This window comes from Sorex araneus, chromosome 2 (assembly GCF_027595985.1).
Source record: "Sorex araneus isolate mSorAra2 chromosome 2, mSorAra2.pri, whole genome shotgun sequence".
Classification (NCBI taxonomy): Eukaryota; Metazoa; Chordata; class Mammalia; order Eulipotyphla; family Soricidae; genus Sorex; species Sorex araneus.
The window spans coordinates 292,081,172-292,101,263 of NC_073303.1; the positions used below are offsets into that span (position 1 = coordinate 292,081,172).

At 46.5% G+C, this 20,092-nt stretch overlaps 1 protein-coding gene across 5 annotated transcripts in view; it reads left to right on the forward strand.

Annotated features, from left to right (window-relative positions):
• Nucleotides 1-17,440, forward strand: part of DGKG (diacylglycerol kinase gamma) — a 242,530-nt gene extending 225,090 nt beyond the window's left edge. For 3 of the 5 annotated variants that reach the window (XM_055126218.1, XM_055126217.1, XM_055126220.1), the window contains one exon: nucleotides 2,634-8,240. In XM_055126218.1, the coding sequence (XP_054982193.1) occupies nucleotides 2,634-2,732 (99 nt within the window). In that variant the 3' untranslated portion in view covers nucleotides 2,733-8,240. Of the gene's footprint in view, nucleotides 1-2,633; nucleotides 8,241-14,977 lie in introns of those variants that run through there. The other 2 variants (XR_008628503.1, XR_008628504.1) reach the window with 2 other exon arrangements.
• Nucleotides 17,441-20,092: the final 2,652 nt, after the last annotated feature.

Here is a 20,092-nt window from a genome sequence, read left to right on the forward strand (position 1 = left end):
TTATAAGTTTTCCTATATTATAGGTTCTCCACATCCTTTACCTTACCTTATTTATTTATTTATTTTGTAGTGATAGGGGATTAAACCCTGGGCCTCATACATGTAAATCCTGTACTGTCCCAGCCTACCACCTCCCTGATCCACTAGTGGTTTTCCATACCACCTTGTATATACTAATGGTTTTCAACAAGACAAGTGCTGGCTCCCAGGAATTTTTTGCAAGTCTGGAAAAATGGTTATGCCATTTACCAGAGTGATTTTCCATGGCCAGTTTTCAGGCCATTGCTGGTCCACAGGTGTGAAAAAGTTGACATCACTGGCTTCTACCATACTGATCCAGTCTTCTTGACCGAAGTCCTCAAGGGTTCTGTTGTTCTCTGGGAATGCCCTGTCATTTCCAGTGCGAATAAATTTAGAGATTCTGTTTCTTTCAGTAGACCCCTTTCTCTGCCAATGTAAGATGAGAATTATTTAGAGAACTGTTACATTCCATTTTGCGGTATACAGTGGGGTTTTGTTGGCAGTCTTTCACTTGATCTTTATGGTTTTGTGAGAGAAAAACGATAAACCTATAAAACCTCTGTCAAAGTTTTCCTCGTTTTATAGTTCAGTGTGAACTGGTTTTGAAGGTTAAATGATTGTTCAAGGGCTGACAGCAAAAGAATATGAGTTCTAGGATTCAATGAAAGAAAGATCTTTGAGGGGCTGGCTCGGTAATGCAGCAGGCTGGGTGCTTGCCTTGTATGCAGCCGACCCAGATTCGATCCCTAACATTCCATATGGTCTCCCAAGCACAGCCAGGAGTAATTCCTGACCGCAGAGCCAGGAGTAACCCCTGAGTATTGCTAGGCATGGCCCAAAAACAAACACAAACTTTTTAAAATTAACTCAATGCAAGATCTCTGAATTCTAATGATTCTTATTCGACAGGGGAGGGGGTCTCCCAAGCAGTGCTTAGGGTACCCCTGGATTCTCAGCCAATATGGTGGTTCCGGGGCTGGAGCGATAGCACAGCGAGTAGGGCGTTTGCCTTGCATGTGGCCGACCTGGGTTCGATTCCCAGCAACCCATGTGGTCCCCTGAGCACCGCCAGAAGTGATTCCTGCGTGCAGAGCCAGAAGTAACCCCTGTGCATTGCTGGTTGTAACCCAAAAAACAAAACAAAAAAAAAAAGTGGTGGTTCCATGCATAGGAGCTGCCATGCATGTGATTACCAGGGCCATGATGCTTGGAGAACATGTGGTGCTGGCAGTCAAACCAGGGGAGCTGCATGCAGAGCATGAAATTTTACCCCATGTGCTGTCTCTCTGACCTGCTAAATGACTCTTATCCCACATCATCTTCTTTCTCTGAACATGTGTCAGATTTGATAAATGTTGTTGACAAGCTGATAATGCAGATGATTAAAGTGAGTCTCACCAGGCTCCATTCAACTAGGGATTAAGTACTCTGAAGCCATGCTCTAAGGATAAGTTTAAAAAGGGGGAAAAAACAAAAAATGATTATTAAGGGGTTAGGAAGCTAGCACGGTGGGTAAGGCACTCGGCTTGCACACAGCTGACCCTGTTCATCTCCTGCATGTCATATGGTCCCTGGAACCCCACCAGGAATGATCCCTGAGCACAGAGTAAACCCTGAGCCAGTTGGGTGTGACCCAAAAAACAGAACAAAATGATCATTGACTGTCAGTGTCTTTCACTTCTAGTTGACTTAAAGTCTGCAGGGGAAAAAAAAAAGAAAATTTATAAAACCAACCATTAAAAAATTGATTTCAAAAGAAAGTTGGTTTAGGGGGCTGGAGTGATAGCACAGCGAGTATGGCGTTTGCCTTGTATGCGGCCAACCCGAGTTCAAATCCCAGCATCCCATATGGTCCCCCGAGCACCGCCAGGGGGTAATTCCTGAGTGCAGAGCCAGGAGTAACCCCTGAGCATCACCGGGTGTGACCCAAAAAGCAAAAAAAAAAAAAAAAAAGAAAGAAAGTTGGCCTGGGAGGGTACTCAAAGAGGAAATATCGAATAGACTCATTTGGAAATTCTCCACATAGTGTTACTTGGGTCAGAGGTCAGACCAAAGCCTCTGGGTCAGCTTGGAGATCCTCGTTGACATTTCTGCACTTCCTGGGCAGGGATGGCCGGAAGTCTCGGAGCGCAGAACACTGAAAAACTGCTCTAGTTTCCTAACCTTTCCATGTGACCTTGAGCTAATCTAAGGCCTCACAGAGCGGCGCCTCCACTCCTTTCTCCCAGCAGAGGCTGAATGGGATGGTCCCTGAGGTCTTCCCCTGGCTGTGACATTCTGAGTCTATAAATAGCAAGGACACAGGACAGGTGCGAGCTGATCACCCCGTGGGAAGCTCACACCTGTCTCTCCCCCAGTGTTTCCGCCTGACTTCCAGTTGCCAAACTCCAGGCCCAGTCAGGATCCAGTTGCCAAGTTTAAAGCTGTTCAAGGTCAGCCGTCCTGTGGCTGAGGGATCCTTCCAAGCCAACGCTGACCTCTCTCTCTCTCTCTCTCTCTCTCTCTCTCTCTCTCTCTCTCTCTCTCTCTCTCTCTCTCTCTCTCTGAGACTCCGTCTCCCTTGGCTGCCTGGGATTCACACCCACTAATTCAATTCTGCCTCTTGCTTTTAGATTAGAATTACCCACAAGAACCAAGCGCCCATGATGATGGGGCCTCCTCAGAAGAGCAGCTTCTTCTCCCTGAGAAGGAAGAGTCGTTCCAAAGACTAGACAAAGTGCCAAGCACCTGATGCGCCAAGAAAGAAGTCAAGAAACTCACACAGACACACCACACACACACACACACACACACACACACACAGAGACACACCACACACACACACACACACACATACACACACGCTTCTCTAACCAGTGGGAGTCAACACACCATTCAGGAAGTAATCTTCACCTGCCATATAGTCTGTTTCAACAATGCGTACACGCCAACTCAACCAACGCCCACAGGACATTCTGAATGGATGCAGTACCCACCAGGGCGTGGGGGGGGGGGGGGTCTTGCAGCCACTTCCACCTTCCCAGAAGGCCTTCCTGAGTGGACTCGTCTGAGACTTCAGGAGAAGTCCCCCCTTTCTTTCACCAACACTGCAAGTTGCATCTTTTCTTCACGGACACTCACAGGGAGCGAGGTTTCCTGCCAACAGTGAGATCGGATGTGGCGCAGGGAAAGCGCTCCTGTTCCAGCAAGCTTGCACAAAGCTCCCTCTGTGGAGAGACAAGACGCCTCCTACTCTCTGAGCCCAGTGCTTGGCAGGGCTCCTGGAGCACACGTTGTTGGTGTCGTGGTTGTCTTTCGAGCGACAACTTCACCCTGAACTCGCCGAGGAGGCAGGAAGGCTGTGGAGAGCTGGGTTCTTCTTCTTGGTTCTCTGCACTGTCGGGAGGCACTGCTTGTTATTCTCTCAAAGCGCTTTCCTGGGGACTGTGCGCTTGTTCAGTGGCGGCTCCCGGCTCCCAGAGCCCCCCGCCGTGCCTGAGCGGCACACCTTAGATGTGGTATTTATTTTCTTAGTTCTGCAAACACCTGGGAGGGAAAGCAGAAAAACTGGGATCTATTTTTCAAATTGGTGTCATAATATTGTGTAAAAGGGGAAGGAAAAAAAAAAACACCCCCAGCTTCTTTCTTTTTCAAGCCGAAGTGTGTTTCCTGTATAAGTTTGAAGCCCGGGTGGCAGACTATTCCTGAAGGCAGACAAGATGGGAGAGAAGGGCCTTTGCTGAGGGGACCAGGAGCCCAACTATTAAGTAGTTCTCTCCTGCCTCTTTGCACCTTCCTCTCCCAAAGTATGTCATGCAGGCCCTTCTGCTGGTCTGTGTATACATATTTGTAGCATATATATTTATGTATATAAATATTTATTTCCTGGTGAACTTTTCCTGGTTGAAAAAAAAAACCCACATGTAGTCTAGGAACAGAAAGTGAAAAAAGAAAAAGTTTCTTAGCCTCCCCAACCCCCATCCCATTTCAGTGTCAAGACTCATTTCCTTATTTCCTTATGGCAATCACAAGATTTGAGGGAAACGAAAGTGGCTCCTTATCTAAAAAGACTGAGAATATGTATTCTGGATTTTTTTAAAAAAATGAACGGTGTTCTGGGCAGGATGTACTCTCCCATTTATCAGATAAGAAAACTGAGTGTCTCAGCACATTTAAGGGACTTGTTCTTGGTATCTTGGCTAATATGGCTTGGAAATAGGTGTCACTAAAAAGAGAATCAAGTAAGAAAGAAGCCACACCTTCCAAAATAGGGATTTTTCCAGTACCTGAGAAATTATCCCATTTGGATTCAGGTTTCCAAGGAAGAATGAATGGGCAGCCTACGGATGGATGGGGCAAGATGGCATGAGAAGAACTAGGGCCTCATGATGCTCTCTGGCCTCGATGGGTGAGAAATTAGTCTGAGGTCGAAGGCATTAGACAGATGATCAAATCTAACTGTCCACATGACACCTCATCATGATTCTCATAGCCTCTTAATCTGGAAATATCCTGACTGCAGGGATGACCTCGGTGGAGAGTCACAAAGAAGACAATGGTGCCTTCTACAAGGTGCTGCCAGCCAGGACTCAGCGGAGGGGTCTGACAGGGCTCAGAGGGCTTTATTCAGCTGGGGCCAGCATGATCCTCTTTTCCCAAGGGCAAGTCTGTTTTCTTGGTAGACACATTCGCCTCTGCACCTTTGCTTTCTTGGGCCTCCATCCCCCCTTTGTCTCCTTGCACTGGGTCAACGAGGAACATGGAAGGGCAAATTAAGATTGTGTACAAATTAATCCTAACGCTGAATGAAGTAGCCACTTAGGACCACCTAGTATGGAAATTTAGGATATCCTGCTGACCTCACAGTGCAACCTGCTGGGCAGGGGAGAACTGGGTCACCTTGAAGAACCATCCTCACTGATGTGATCCTTGGTGCTGAGACCAACAAGCTCCAGATTGGCAACAGGTACTGTCTTGGAAGCCACTTGATTCTAAAACGAAAGCAGCCCCCTGGTTGAGGTCACTGGTTCTAAGACATTTACAAGAAGTTCTTGATTATATTTCTGGCCTAATCCCCTAAGATTGAGATTGTTGAGATATGTCACCATCAACAGGTAAGACCAATTCTCAGAGATTTCCAAGTGTCTCTTCAACGTCAAATGACACAAAAGAGATGGTCCTGTCTGCTCTTGAGCATAGAACTTACAGGGTTGCTTAAGAGGTAGATCTAAACCTTCCTTAGAATCACAGAGTATAACGAACTTGAGCGGAATTGCAAGTACAGCTTAGTAATGTCTAGTGTTGCTTAACTTGGCAACTCATCTCTTAACTACTAGGCCAGTAGTTTCTTCCTACAGAGAATCTCATTATAAGGCTTTTCACAGTAATCTCTGAAGCTGGCAGAGAAGGTAATACTATCCCCCATCTTCATATTGAGAAAAGCAAGTCTTAGTCAGGTTAGAGTATCTCTAAGTCACATAATTAAACTGTCAAGTGAGATTCCAAGATCCTATTTCTTGTCTCATTCTGACCCAGCACAATCATGTTCTCGCCTGCCCCCACATTTCTAGTAGATGTGCCCCCACTAGCAATAAAATGAGGATACAAGTGATCTTCAATACATTGTGTTGCCCTTGAATGAAAGAGCTAGGAGTTGCATCTCATTACGGTGGTATGGTCTTTGTGGGTTTCCTCCACTGAATTGAGAATGAAGAGCGACTTAGTACGATGATTATATTTCAGGTCAGAGACCAGCTCCTCTCAAGAGAGTTCTTTTCACAGATGGAAAAGATATGTTAAAATTGCCAAATAAATTAGGAAATACTTGGCAGATCCTGGAAGAGCCTCCAGACTGGCATTACATAACATGCATATACATTATACATATGCACATTATATAAGGTGACATAGTACTTAATGTGCTGTATATATTATGTAAATTACATATTTGTGAGTAATCATGATAAATATAGAGACCCACTAATCACTTTTTTACACATACTCAGTGACAGATTAGGAAGTTACTTTGCCAGGGAGTCTTAAAACTTACTCTCTCCTGCTGCTTTGGTTCCAACTCCTGCCAAAAATAATTACATCAACTTTTCCCTCTCTAACCCCCCTCCTCTTAGCCAAACGCTCTGTTATCTCCTGTCCCAGTTAGGCTATACCTTCTTTAGAGCACTACCACGGTTTGAATCCATAATAAAATAGATTCATGGAATGGGGAAGAAATAGACTCATAGATCCCCTATATCAAGGTCTGTACATCAACACTCCCTGGCAGGAATGTGCCAAAGACTAATAAAAAGGGAGGAGATAGTGGAGATAAGGAAGAAGATGCTACCAACCTTCAAAGGAAGGAAACCGTGTTGTGTTTGTGAACCACCAGTTTCAGGACCCAACAGTCAGAATGTTAAGTTCCTCCAGCATATATGATACTATCACTTCCTAAAATAGGTTTCACAAAATACTAGCATCCATAAAATGTTCCATGACAAAAGAGTTCTGTGGTCAGGTACTAGATCCCCATCTTGGAGACACATAAAAAGTCTTATCCATTATAAAACATAGATGCTTTTACTTACTCACCAACATCTGTAGATTAAGAACACTGCCTCAAGTCTACCATTTATTTTTATCCTCAGTGGAAATGAGAACATGCAAGTAACCATCCTCTGTAATACTATAAAAAGTACTAGGAGTACTATATTTAAAAAAATACTCCTTTTCTAGGACAAGGAATCTTCAGCAAACTCCTGGTAACGCTCAGTCCAGTGCTGCATAGGCCCAGCAGTGCTGGGAGCTATGAGGGTGACCCTAGCAATGCTTGAGAGACCCATCGGGTGCCAGACATTGAGGCCTCTGCACGCGTGCATGTGCTCAAGCACTTTGTGCTGTCTCCCAGCAGTCTCGATTCCTAAGGTGCTCTTTCTAGCTTTTTCTATGTGATTGTTTTATTCCTCTTATTCCTCCCATCTATAAGTCTTCATATAAGAATCAAGGACCGGGACTGGAGCAAGAGCACAGTGCGTAGGGTATTTGCCTTGCACACGGCTGACAGAGGTTCGATTCCCAGCATCCCATATGGTCCCCTGAGCACTGCCAGGGGTAGTGCCTGAGCGCAGAGCCAGGAGTGACCCCTGTGCATCACCAGGTGTGACCTCCAAAAAAAAAAGAATCAAGAACCTAGGCTTCCCTGGGTGGAGAAGGGACTAAGGAAAACAGAGGGGTTAGACTGCATCTGTGAGGCTCCAGAAAACAGACTTATATGGAAACAGCTGCCTTGTGGGAAAATGAATGAAAGACCACTTACTCTTATAGAAGGAGCCTTGATTTGTTCCATTTAGGAAAAAGGCAGTGATTGACCTACCTTGTCCAATAGGCCATGAAAGCTGGTTTTTGAAGCATCCATGTTAAGTCTGTGGTTCTCTAACAGCCTTTTAAACAGCTCTAGCATCCCTTGTTTTTTGAAACCTGGAATACACCCCAGGGAAATTATGAATGAGTAGGTACTAACCAGTGAGACCACACTTACACATAGTAGGATTGGGCAGATTTCATCAGCACCCTCGAAAATAGCTAGTGTTGGTAGATGTATATTCTTAGTTGCTTTGAGAATTAAAGGAATGAGTTGTGGTATTAAAACCAACAGAGATTTTTCTGTTTCTGCTCGGCTCCATATTAGCAATGAAGAACGATTCTCCTGGTCACACATACCAGACCTACATCCAAAGTGCAAGAGCAAAAAAAAAAGAAAGAAAGAAAGAAAGAAAGAGAAACAAGCCCAGGCGACAAATAAAAATCTTGTTTTATTTTAGCTCAAACAAGTGTAGAACTGTATAGAATTTCACAAGGCCATTGTTGTTGGTTCAGTCAGATGTCCCACTCTATTGTAGTACATCTCTCAACTTTCTATAAAAGATAAAACAGGAAAGGGAGGTAAGAAAGAAAATTTCCATTTATTGCTTACTGAGTACAAGGTACTGTCAAGGACTTTTCGTGTACTTTCCTTTTTAGTGTTCATAACAGCCCATGATGTGGGCGTTGTATTTATTTTAAAGTTAAAGGGATTAGTGCATCAAATAGTGACGTTCTTTGTCCAAGGCCATGCAGTAAATGTTAGAGCAAAGACTTTTCCTGAATCTGTCTTACATCAAAATTTATGCATTTTCTCCTGTAACATTCTTATTGATTTTGAACCCTGTTATTCTGGGAAAGATTAAATGGCATTGGCAAATCGATCGCCTATCTGGTCAGTCTCAGTATAGTCATCTAATTATGCTACTCATACTGGAGAACCTCAAAACCTGCTGATACTTCGACTCAGTATCCTCTATGAACAGCTGGGACTCAAAACTTCACCCTTGTAATTAATTTGGCAGCCATCCCTTCATCCTCAATGTTTCAAATTCTAGCTATACAGGTCTCATTTTCCATGGCTTATACGCTAGATTTTCTGCTCAACTCTGAACAGAGTGGGACAGCAGCAAGTAGTCTTCTCAGATTGAAATGCCATGGTCAATAGTCACTGGACTATATGGGGAAGGCAAGGGAAGGGAAGAGATGGGAAGGGCTGGGGTTGTGGAAGGGAGCCTCCAGCAAGAAGACTCTGCATGTGATCCTCATTACTGGGAAACGTGGGCTGGGCCATCTGTGTTACCCAGGAGAACAGAATGGCAGGCTGCCTTTCAGATGCCAAGAGACACTATCTAATAGGAAGATTCAGCAGCTCAAACAGCACAGAGGCATCCTTATGGGTATCTCTGGGAAACCAGGGACACAGAAAACCAAAGGGAAATTTCAGTTTTGGAAAGTAGCCACTTGCTTTTCCAGGGTGTGTACCCTTGCTATTACTCGATATTTCATGTCCATGTTTCAGGGCGGCAACAAAACCCTACAGCCTTATTTACTAACTAAATTCCCTTAAAAGGAGTCCATGATAGCGTCTGAAATCTGTGGATGCAATGACAAGTGCATTATAGCAAGGCGCCAGAGTTGGCAATTAAGTTCCAAGTCTTTCAGAGGTCAAGAAATGCTGCAAATAAAAAAGACCATTAATCGGAGGCTCGATGCAGATTCTAAGAAAATAATCAGGAAACATAGCTGATGAGTCTAAATGGATCAAATTAGGAAAATGTAATTTGGAAGAAAAGAGGATAACATCTAACCCAGCAACAGACATGGAGTAGGTAACATGTTAAATGAATGAATGACTAAAGGGAATATCTGTTCTACCCGGGGATAGGTAGGGGAACAGTGTGCAAGCAGTAGAGGGGATGAAAGCTTTTTAGCTCACAGCTCAGGAACTTGAAACCACAGGATGTAGAGGGAGCTCGTGGGGGCCTTTAACTCTCCAGACATCTGTTGAGTGATGGATACAGCTAAATATGGATCATCAAAGGGCTTTCTGGGTCACATGGAGGGCAGTTTCATGATTCAAAAAATATGAACTTCAACTGGGACAGAAAGATCGGACAATTTGCAATCGACTTCTTAGACACTGGGTCAAAAATTGACAATAACAAAGGAAAAGGCAGCACAGAAATGAAGTAACAACTCAGCAAGAGGTCAGCACAATCAGATACCGATTCATGAGCTAGAAAGAGAGAGAGAGCCATGTATACTTGGGTAGACTGATTTGGGCAAGAGAGATGCATGTGAAGACAGTAGTCCAAAACAGAAAAATAGGACTGAGAAATCTTTCTTCCTCTGAAAGTTAAAGTTGAGTTCATGGTAAAATAGGAATGTCCATGAAGCCATGAAAACCATTGCATGGATGACCACTTTTAAGCCTCACAGGAACCTTCTGAAGTTGGTGTCCTAGAGTTCCCCACTTGAAAAAGCAGGAAAGAGAAGAGGCGTATCTCACAGGGGCAGGTCCAGGATTCAGGTGTGCCTGAAGCTGCCTTCAGGGCCGTGTTTGTGTCTGCAGGGTTCCGAGCCACAGCCTGGTAATGGGGACTTACAACCCCAAAGCCAATCTTTTATTTACTTCCTTCATAAATTGGCAATCTGAGTCTTTCTCTTCCCTTATCCATAGAGCTGGAGCCTTCATCTGTCTGGGCACAGAGAAGCCTGAGAAGGAGCCGAGGTGACCTGAGGTCCATGTATAGCTTACCCACCTCCCCTCTTCTTAGGTTCCTTCTCCAAGGCCCCTCTACTCTACGACAGTACTCAGAGTAGTGATAGCCAAATACCCAACCAATGTTAAGGATGGTAATAGAGCAGGGATCACAAGCGAGTGAAATGAAGTAAGATAGCCAGCACTATCTAGAATGTAATAGCTGGTGCCTAAAAGTAAACCAGAGCTTTGAAGTATCTTTTTAAAAAATCCATTGGAGTGGGGCTAGGGATATGGTTCAGAGGGGTAGAGCTCAGGCCTGGCGTGTGCCTGGTCCTGAACGGGGTCCTCCCTGGCATTGAGGGGCATCCCAGAGCATGCCCGCCTCTCTGCTGATTGCTAGCTCATCAGGACATTCCTCTGTCACTTACAAGGAGAATGTTTTGGGTGGAATCCAAGAAAGATCTTAGCTGCATTTAAAACATTCCTGATTGATCTGGGGAGGAAAAAAAAAACATAAAGAGAAAAAAGAAGGGGGCTGGGGAGAGAGTACAGTGGGTAGAGTTTTTTCCTTGCACTTGGCCAACCCAAGTTCAACCCCCAGCTCCCCATCCGTCCCTGAGCCCGACCAGGAGCCAGGAATAAGTCTGAGTTCAGGGTGGTGTGACCTAAAAGCAAAAACAATTTACTTGAACTGGGACCCAGTGGAGATAACTCAGTGGTCAGAGGGTTCAAATTTTACTGGCTTTGAACCCACCCCTCACCCCCCCACCCATGTAGCCCCAGTGGTCTGGCAGAGACCCAGCGTCTCACCTCTCAGGCCCTCACATTGGCCTGCCCTGTCTTACTGACCAGTACCACCAGGTGTGGCTCCCAGGCCCCCTAAGCACTGCTTTGGAACCCTACACATAAGTTGTTGGGTTTTTTTTTGTGTGTGTGAAGTAAATAGATTTTATTTAGAGGTTTCTGAGGGAAGGAGGAAAGGATAAGTGGGAGAAAGAAATAGTAAGAATAACGCGCTCAAGGGAGAACGCAGGCTTCTCCAAGGGTAGAGGAAGCCCCTACACATTACTGAGCTTTAGACGCAAAAGTATGAAAGCATGAAAGTACACATCTCAAGAGGGGAGATGCAGGCGACACATGTGCTCGGTCACATGAGCACAAGCAGCACATGGGCTCAGGCAGCATATGCGCTCATAAGTTTTTTTAATTTTTTTTCTCTTTTTTTTCTTTTTGGGTCACACCCAGCAATGCTCAGGGGTTACTCCTGACTCTGCACTCAGGAATTGCTCCTGGTGGTGTTTGGGGGACCATATGGGATGGTGGGGATTGAACCCGGGTCAGCCGCAGGTAAGGTCCTACCCACTGTACTATCACTCTGGCTCCCCAACTGTTTTTTTAACCTGAACAAGAATAATATGTCCTTATACTTAAAGTAAGAATTGTGTGAAGTTTTGGTGACTACAAAAAGGTTAAGCACAGGGGCTGGAATGATAGCACAGCGGGTAGGGTGTTTGCCTTGCACGCAGCCAACCTGGGTTCGATTCCCAGCATCCCATATGGTCTCCTGAGCACCGCCAGGAGTGATTCCTGAGTGCATGAGCCAGGAGTAACCCCTGTGCATCGCCGGGTGTGACCCAAAAAGAGAAAAAAAAAAAAAAAAGGTTAAGCACAGTCTAGTTTTGAACAGGTCAAACATTGCAGAATCATCCATCCATAGGAAAACAGACTATTGTCCCACCTCATGCTGTCCAGGAAGCTCACGGTGGGAGGGATCTTCTGCTGAGACCTAAGGCAGATCCCGCCCACCCCCACCCCTCACTGAACTGAAAGTGCTTCAGCCCCTGAGACTATGTGCAGGAAGCTTGGTGGGAAAGCAGCGTCTTACTTGAGTGGGGTGTGATGGCGAATTCTGCAGGCAAAGAGTGTTAGGAAGCGGCGATGGTGCCACCTGGCTCTGTGTGGAGCTGGGGTCTGCCAGGCTGACTACAGAGGCTCTGGATAAGCTGGTCGATATGCCGGTGGGTTGGTTTGCTTACAAAAGCCTGCCAGCTTTGATGCTCCCAAACAAAAAGGAAGCAGATGTGAAATGAGTGGCAGCAGGTACCAGAATATTCAGCCTGACTATTCGGTTCATAAATGAATCAAGTTTCCTATTTAAGAACAGCGTCAGTTGGCAGTGAGCACTGAAGGCGAAGGTCTCATTCCCTGCGTGTGACTTGGGGACCTAACGGAGCACCCACACTGCCCTCTCCCACATCAGGGGGACAAGCTTTATCCTCTGGGTTCCCAGCACACCTCTAAATGCCTTTGACTTGTGAGGGGCCTTTCCCACCCAACCCCCTCTGTTCCCCTCCATACTAGGCTCATCAAATCAGTATCACTTTCTCCTTTCCTGGGATGGCCGCCATGAGACCTGCCAGTTGATGGTGCCTGTCTGGGAGATGGAAGTTGTTTTCATCCTCCCCGAGAGCAGGAACATGTTTTCTTTCCAGAGCACCCCCTCCTTGGAAGAACACAATATCTTCTGAGCTCCCTCCTCCAGCCTCACCCCTGGCCCTGAAGCCCAGGAGCTGCTGCTGATCGCATGAAAACACATGAGCTCACTGGAGCTTATATAAGAGCTCTTGGCAGGCCTTCCTGGGAGACGGAAGAGATGGCGGCCCGGGTCTCTGCACACTCGCACTGGTTATGTCTAAGCAACGTGATTTTTCTTGCCTCTATCTCCTCTGCACAGAGGGGCCTATTCCTCCTGCTGTTCATTGCTCGTTTCATAGCAGAGAGAAAGTGACCCAATGTTCCCTGCTGAAACCCAGTGATTTAACCTGGCACTGTTCCCTAAAGTGGGAGAACAAATATTCAGAAGACCAGGCTCCCTTGCGTGGGGTAAACACCTTTCAGGGGCACTGCGCCTTTTCTCGGCTCTTTGCCATGAGGAGGCTCGTGTTCTGACCACCGAGCGGCCTTGACATCGCAGAGGACCCCAGCTCAAACATGCCTTCAGTGACGTTTGGAAGCGTTTTTGGAGGAGAGGTAGAGAAACAAAATAGATGGAATTTCCCATCTTCCCCCTAAAGGAAGCTAAGGACATTTAGGGAGATTCATCAGAGGTCCCCAAAAGCAGGTCACAGGCTGGGAGTCAATCCTGTCTTCAGTGGGTGAGAAGTCATCTTTCAGACTCTAGTTGAAGGGGAAAGGAACTTTTGGGGAATTGCATTCAGGAAGCTCAAACAGAAGCAGAGGAGGGCTTGAGGTCAACCTCAAAAGGCCAGGGAGAGTTCAACGGACTGAGCTCATGCTTTGCATGCAAGAAGCCTGGGTTCTATTTCCAGTACCACATGGTTCTCCAAGCACTACCAGGAGAGACCCCACAAGCATAAAGCCAGGAGTCGTCCTGGGTACTATCGGTATGGTCACCAAACCAAACAAGAACAAAAGAAGGAACCCAAAATTTCTGTGGATGTTTTACATAGCTTCCAAAAAGAGAAGGGAAGATTTAGGTTGGGATGGTCTTGTCTTTCCATTGAGGAAAGGCAAGGGAAGAGGAGGGTTTGGGAAGCCCATGCAGTAAAGTAGACCCCCTTTTCATGCTGGGTCTTCAGATCCCAAACCTGCGCATGCACATTTCTTCCCCACAGAGCATAGGGGTGTAGGGACATAGTCTTGTCCCTGCTTGGTACTCAGAGATTCAACTCTACCTTCTACCCTCTATCCTGACACCAATGAACCACAGGAATGTGTGCAAGTCACACTGTGTGTTGCTTCCCCACTTCAAATGGCACTGAAGAGCTGGAAAGCATGTTTTTTGTGTGTTTTTGATTTTTTATTTTTGCTTTTTGGTGTGAACCCGGTGATGCACAGGGGTCACTCCTGGCTCTGCACTCAGGAATTACCCCTGGTGGTGCTCAGCGGACCATATGGGATGCTGGGAATCGAACCCGGGTCGGCTGCGTGCAAGGCAAACACCCTACCCTCTGTGCTATTGCTCCAGCCCCAAGCATGTTTTTTTATTTAATTAATTTTCATTGAATCACCATGAGATACAATTACAAAGCTTTCATGATTGAGTTTCTGTCATAAAATGAACAAACACTCATCCCTCCACCAGGGTACATTTTCTACCACCAATGTCCCCGGTATCCTTCCTGCCACCTCTACCCAACTCCACCCCTGCCTCTATGGCAGACAAAATTTCCTTCTTACTCTCTCTCTACTTATGAGCACTATGGTCTGCAATACAGATACTGAGAGGCCATGTCTGGTCCTTAGTCTACTTTCAGCACACATCTCCCATCCCCAGTGATCCCTCCAACCATCATAGATCCCTTCTCTATTCCAGCTGCCTTCTCTTCTGACTCATGAGGCAGGCTTCCAACCGTGGAGCAATCTTCCTGACCCTTGGCTCTAGGTTGTCCTTGGCTGTTAATCTCATATTATGTTATTTTATGTTCCACAAATGAGTACACTCCTTCTGTGTCTGTTTCTCTCTTTCTGTCTCATTTCACTTAGCATGATACTCTCCGTGTCCATCCTCTTATAAGCAAATTTCATGACTTCATCTTTTCTAACAGCTGCATAGTATCCCATTATGTAGATGTACCAACATTTCTTTAACCAGTTGTCTGTTGTCGGGCACTTCGGTGGTTTCCAGAATCTGGCTATTGCGAACAGTGCTGCAGTGAACATACAGGTGCAAATGTCATTTCTACAGTTGGAGAGCATGTTTGAGGCATTTATTCATCATTTATTCATCACCAGATATTTTGCCATTTGATCATTTTCCCAGCCCCAGACCTCTTATGAGCTTTTATGTGGTTCTCTTGCTCTTTCTTATCACCTTCTGTTTTTCTTAACCGCCCTCCCTACCTTGTGTCTGATTCTTCTACTTTTTCTTCTTCTCCCCTCCCATGATTCTAGTTTTAGATAGAGCTCACCCATAAATCAGAGGATCAGAGGGTCTACAGAAGATATCTGCACACTTTATCTTCAAGCAAATCTGTGCTTAACAGGTCCAGGAAAGATCAAAGAACTTACCTCAGAGCCTAATTTCAGGATGCCTCTGAGAATCTCATAACTTCTCTCCTCAATAAAAAATTGTACTCAGTGTCTAACTAAAAGTTCTCTCTTTACTGCTACTCTCCCTTTTCCCCTTTCCCTTTTGAATCGCATGTTAAGGAGAAAGAACACCTTTCCAGGTATCAAACTATCAGGAAGCTTAATCCAAAATAATGTTGGACATCCCAGGCCAAAAGGATATTAGCTTCAGTATGAGAAGAACTCCATCAAGAATCATGCAGGGAACTAGAAGTGATGGCAGTTGAAAGGACTTGGCTTTGTCAAACTTACAAAACAGAACAAAGCAAAAACTCACCAGCATAAGTAGACTGGAGTTATGATTTCTCATACAATATTTTGATCAGCAAGAAAGCCCATTGCATAGGAGTGCTGGGATCAGCCTCTTATTCCAAAAGCCTTTCTTTAGACCTTATGGATATACTCTTGGATGCTGAATTGTTAACCAGTCCAGCATAATATTTGTACTCTGGTCATTATTATTGAATTATGCATTCAACTTGGTGCATTTGCCACCATAGACAGAATTCCTTCCCTAACCCACTGTCCCTAAGCAAGAGGCATGCGATGTCTCACCGGAACGGGAACTCCTAACACTGTCCCCATTGAGTGGTGTGAGCCTGTCTAGGTGTCTTGGGGTGTTAGCAGAGGCAGCGCTGGCCCTGTGTAGGTCTCCCGACCAGAAGGCAGAGTCCAGAGCCTTTTGGTTCTTTCTTCCTTCTCCAGAGAGCAAGAGGCAAGAAGCCCAAATCAAAAGAAGAGGGGCCTATGGCCGGTTGCTGACTCAGCGTAGGGGTCAGCTGCCCTTTTTTTAGAATGGGAAGATGTACCCATCTGTGCCTCTCTGTACATCACCATCCTCAACTCTAGGTGGGTAGCTCAGAGAGAGGGTGATTGATAGCAGGTCACTATTTTCCCAGCCTGTCCTCTGTGGAAGAGATTCTTACGGCTGCTTTCCCCTCCCTGCAGAAAACCAGTAAGACCCTCCATCCTGGCAACACCTGGCAGAAGTTTCCCCGGAGGCTGCTTGTGGAAGGGAGCCGTTTCATGGCCCACAACGGTAGGAGGGATGAAAGCTGCCTGGAAAACAAGAGCAACGTGGGGAGTGGGCCACAGTGCTGCTCAGCCTCATGGCCTTTGACCTCTCTTCCTTATCTCTCCAACAAAGGGGCTTGAAGGGGAACTTTCCTCTGCAACAATTTGGCTTTCCCTGGGCCAATGCTTGGCCACAGAAGCAGGGCCAGGACTTGTTGTCATGGGTCTTCCACCAGGACCCCCCAGGCTTTCCCCAGTCCCACTAATCCAGGGGCTACCTCTAGTTCCTCCGCAGAGAATATATCTTCCTCCTCTCTTAAGGATTGCTCTTGCAAAGGGAAATGATGGCTGGAGGAACCAGTTGGGATGGGAGATGCATGCCGAAAGTAGATAATGGACCAAACATGATGACCTCTCAGTGTCTGTATTGCAAGCCATAATGCCCAAAAGTAGAGAGAGAGTATGGAGAAAATTGTCTGCCATGGAGGCAGGGGGAAGGTGGGAAAGGGGGGGTATACCCGGGATATTGGTGGTAAGGAATGTGCACTGGTGGAGGGATGGGTGTTTGATCATTGTGAGATTGTAACCCTAACATGAACACTTGTAACTATCTCACGGTGATTCAATAAAATTTTTAAAATTAAAAAAAAAAAAAGGATTGCTCTTGCTCAGAAATCAACTGGGGGGCAGGGGGCATTGGAAGGGAGAACAATGAAAAAATGAGAAAAATGAAAAAAAATTAAATTACAAGAAACTCTTTGATAGGCCCACCACCTAGGAGGTACAAACTCATGTACACCCAGACACACATACTCCACCCCCGACATGTAAGTATTTCCCCTTCTTTGTTTTAAACCTATTTCCCCCCTTTCCCACTGCCAGCAGGCTGAGGAGAGACTTGAACCCCATCATGGAGAAGCACTGCTTCCTCTGCAGGGACTTAGCTAACCTCAGTGCTGGTGGGGGTAGAGCTGAGGGACCCTGGGCACAGGTTGAAGGTCAAAGCTCTTAATCACGCGCAGTCTGTGATGTCAGACACTCCTAGTCAAGACTGAAATGGGATGATCTACTCAGCACAATGAGACGGTCCAGGCTCCGTTCCCGTCTCGCTCCTCCTCCAGAATTGTGTGTGGGTCTGTGACAGCAGCTGCCTGCGCCCGCCTGCCTGCCTGCCTCCATCGTGTGCTGTCACCTCGTTCCGTGATGTCCTGTGCCTGTGTACCTTTTGACCCTATGGCTCACTGCAAACAAAAATGGCAGTTACATGGTGGACCTCTGACTCCTGGTGGTTTCTTTCCCTGCCACTGCTTGAAAAATGAGGATTGTCTGAGCTGCCTCAGAACCCAGGGATGGGAACCCAGCACCTCGGACTCTCGGGCCTGCCCTCCACCACCGAGCCCCTTCTACATGATGTCCTTGACTTTCCACTAGTGCACTCTGAAGGTATACCACTGAGACTGTCATCTTGTTGCTCATCGATTTGTTCGAGCGAGCGGGCACCAGTAATGTCTCTCATTGAGAGACTTATTGTTACTGTTTTTGGCATATCCAATACGCACGGGTAGCTTGCCAGGCTCTGCCGCGCGGGCTCCATACTCTCACCCGGGGGAAAAACTAAAACTGGCAGCTGCCTCTTGCCTGGTGTGGCGGAAGAGGTGAGAACGCCTAAAAACCTTTTGGAAAAAGCCGTTGAAGCAGCATCTGATTGAAATCTGGAAACTCCCCTGTGAGATGATTAGCATTTCATTGATAAGGAAATGGAGGTAATTAGCTGGCGTAGGAACCACAGCTCTGTCTCTCTCATGTCCCAAACTCAAGCCTCTTCCTTTGAACTTGTGTCTCTCCCTGTGTGCACCGCTTACCTCAGAGACACTCAGAGAGCCCTGACTCTTGTCCCTCCTCGCCCGCCCCCTGCCCAGACCTTCTGATTCACATTCTCTGGAGAATGGGGCCCTGAATTCTGATCTCTCATAAGCGAGGGCTATAGATAGAGTCTTGTGCCAAGGGACTTACCACCCCACGCTGCTGAAAGGTGGGGACCCTTGGAGTGCGAAGTACAGAGCAGCTCACTGCTTTGAGACCCTCCAGAAACTAGAGCCTTAAGAACAGCTCGGATAAAGAGGCCCACACCCGTCCGCCTGGGATGGGGAACAAGGCCACAGACAAATTTCTCCATGGAGTTGGTCGCCCGCCTCCTTGTCACGTGTACCTCAAGAATAAGTCTGTCTGCTCGCTGGTCTCTTGGCTGAAGCTGTCCCGAGTAGAAGGTCAAGAACACAGCCCGCCAGCCAGGAAGTCGGGGTTCAGGCTTCCTTAAGGCTGAGTTCTGCAAGGCTGAGTTTAAAAGGCTTTGGACATTGAGTTATTTGAGGATTCCTAGGACTGCTTGGTCCCCACATTCCTGGCCAGGTTCGGGTGGCTGGACAGTGCCTGAGATTTGACAAGGCCTCAACAGGGTTTCCAAAACTCATGAACTCACACCCTAAAAGTCTTCTCCAAGTCCTTGTCACCCTCAGGGTTGGGACATGACTACGGCCTCCAGGAGCCTCATGAAAACGTTAGTCACTCCTAACTGTTCTTCTCCTCCACCTGGATCTGCCAAGTGCTATTTATGCCTCAGAGTCTAGATGGAGGCTTCTAGAGTGATGATGGGTGGGTGTGTTTGAGGTGGGGCCCTGTGGGACAGATACATAATTGCTACTTAAGAAGAAAATGCTAGAAATAGCTCACTGCCCATTGACTGGGGAGGTTCAGGGCTCCTCCCCCTCTACCAGCTGTGACAACACTAAGTGTGCGTGAAAAATATTTTCCTCAAGAAAATGGCTTTTATGGAGTTAGGAAGTCAAGAAGCCGCCTCTGGTGCAGAATCTGATAGAACCGAATCAGCAAAACACTTTCAGGAAAGTAGTTTATGGTACAGTCCCTTATGCTGCAACAGGAGAATTTTCTTGAGTCTCTATAGGAAACTGAAGTTTTGGGTAAACAGGGTAAGTGCTGGTCCATCCCAGAACAAAGACCTTTGCCATTGTGTTTGCATTTTAAACAATGGTGAAAAATCCATCTCTTGCTGTAGCATTTACAAGCTCTTCTAATAGGGAGGCCTGTGTTCCCGGCTCCTTCCCTCACTTAGCAGGTTACTGTGTGTCCTGCGTGGTAACAAAACGGCCTTTGTGTATGAATGTTCTTCCCACCTACTTCCTCTTAAACCTGACTATCAAAAATTATGAAATATTTCTGAATTGAAAATGCTAAAGCCATTTACAAAGGGATCAGTCAAAGGCACCCAAAATGACAAGGGAGGTAGATCAGAAAGAAAGATCAGAGAGATTCTAAAGTGATTGCCGCCCCAGGATGGAAGCCTGGGGTGGTGGAAAGTGCCTGGCCTGAACTCCGACCAGAACAAGATGCTCCCAACACAGTACCTGCCCCCATCCCAGCCATCCCTGTCTGCTATGGGCAGCCCACCAGCACCCGGGGGAGTCTGCTGGGAGAAATCCTCAGAGCTTTGTCTTGGATCCTATTGCTCTCACTAAATGCCATCATTCCATCCTGCGCTGGTCTCTAGCGAATGCAAAATAAATCTCACCTCTCTCCTGCAGGAAAGCTTTCAGATATTTGGAAACTGCTACCTTGCCCTAGCTAAGTTGTGTTGGTTTTTTTTCCGCCGTCCAGACTAAACATCCTCTAAATCCTTAAATCATCCCTTACATGTCACAGCTCTGAGAGCCTTAGCTATTCTTGCAACTTTCTCTGGAACAACAACAGTGTGCCAAAGGCCCTCCTCAAGTGCAATTCCCAAGACTGAAGCCAGCACAGTGCCCCAGAAGCAGACAAGTGCCCCGCCACCTCCCTCACTCTGGGTTGTCTTTCCTTGGCAGTGGTCTCACCCTGCGAATACACCCTGCTCTCACCGCTGACAAAATC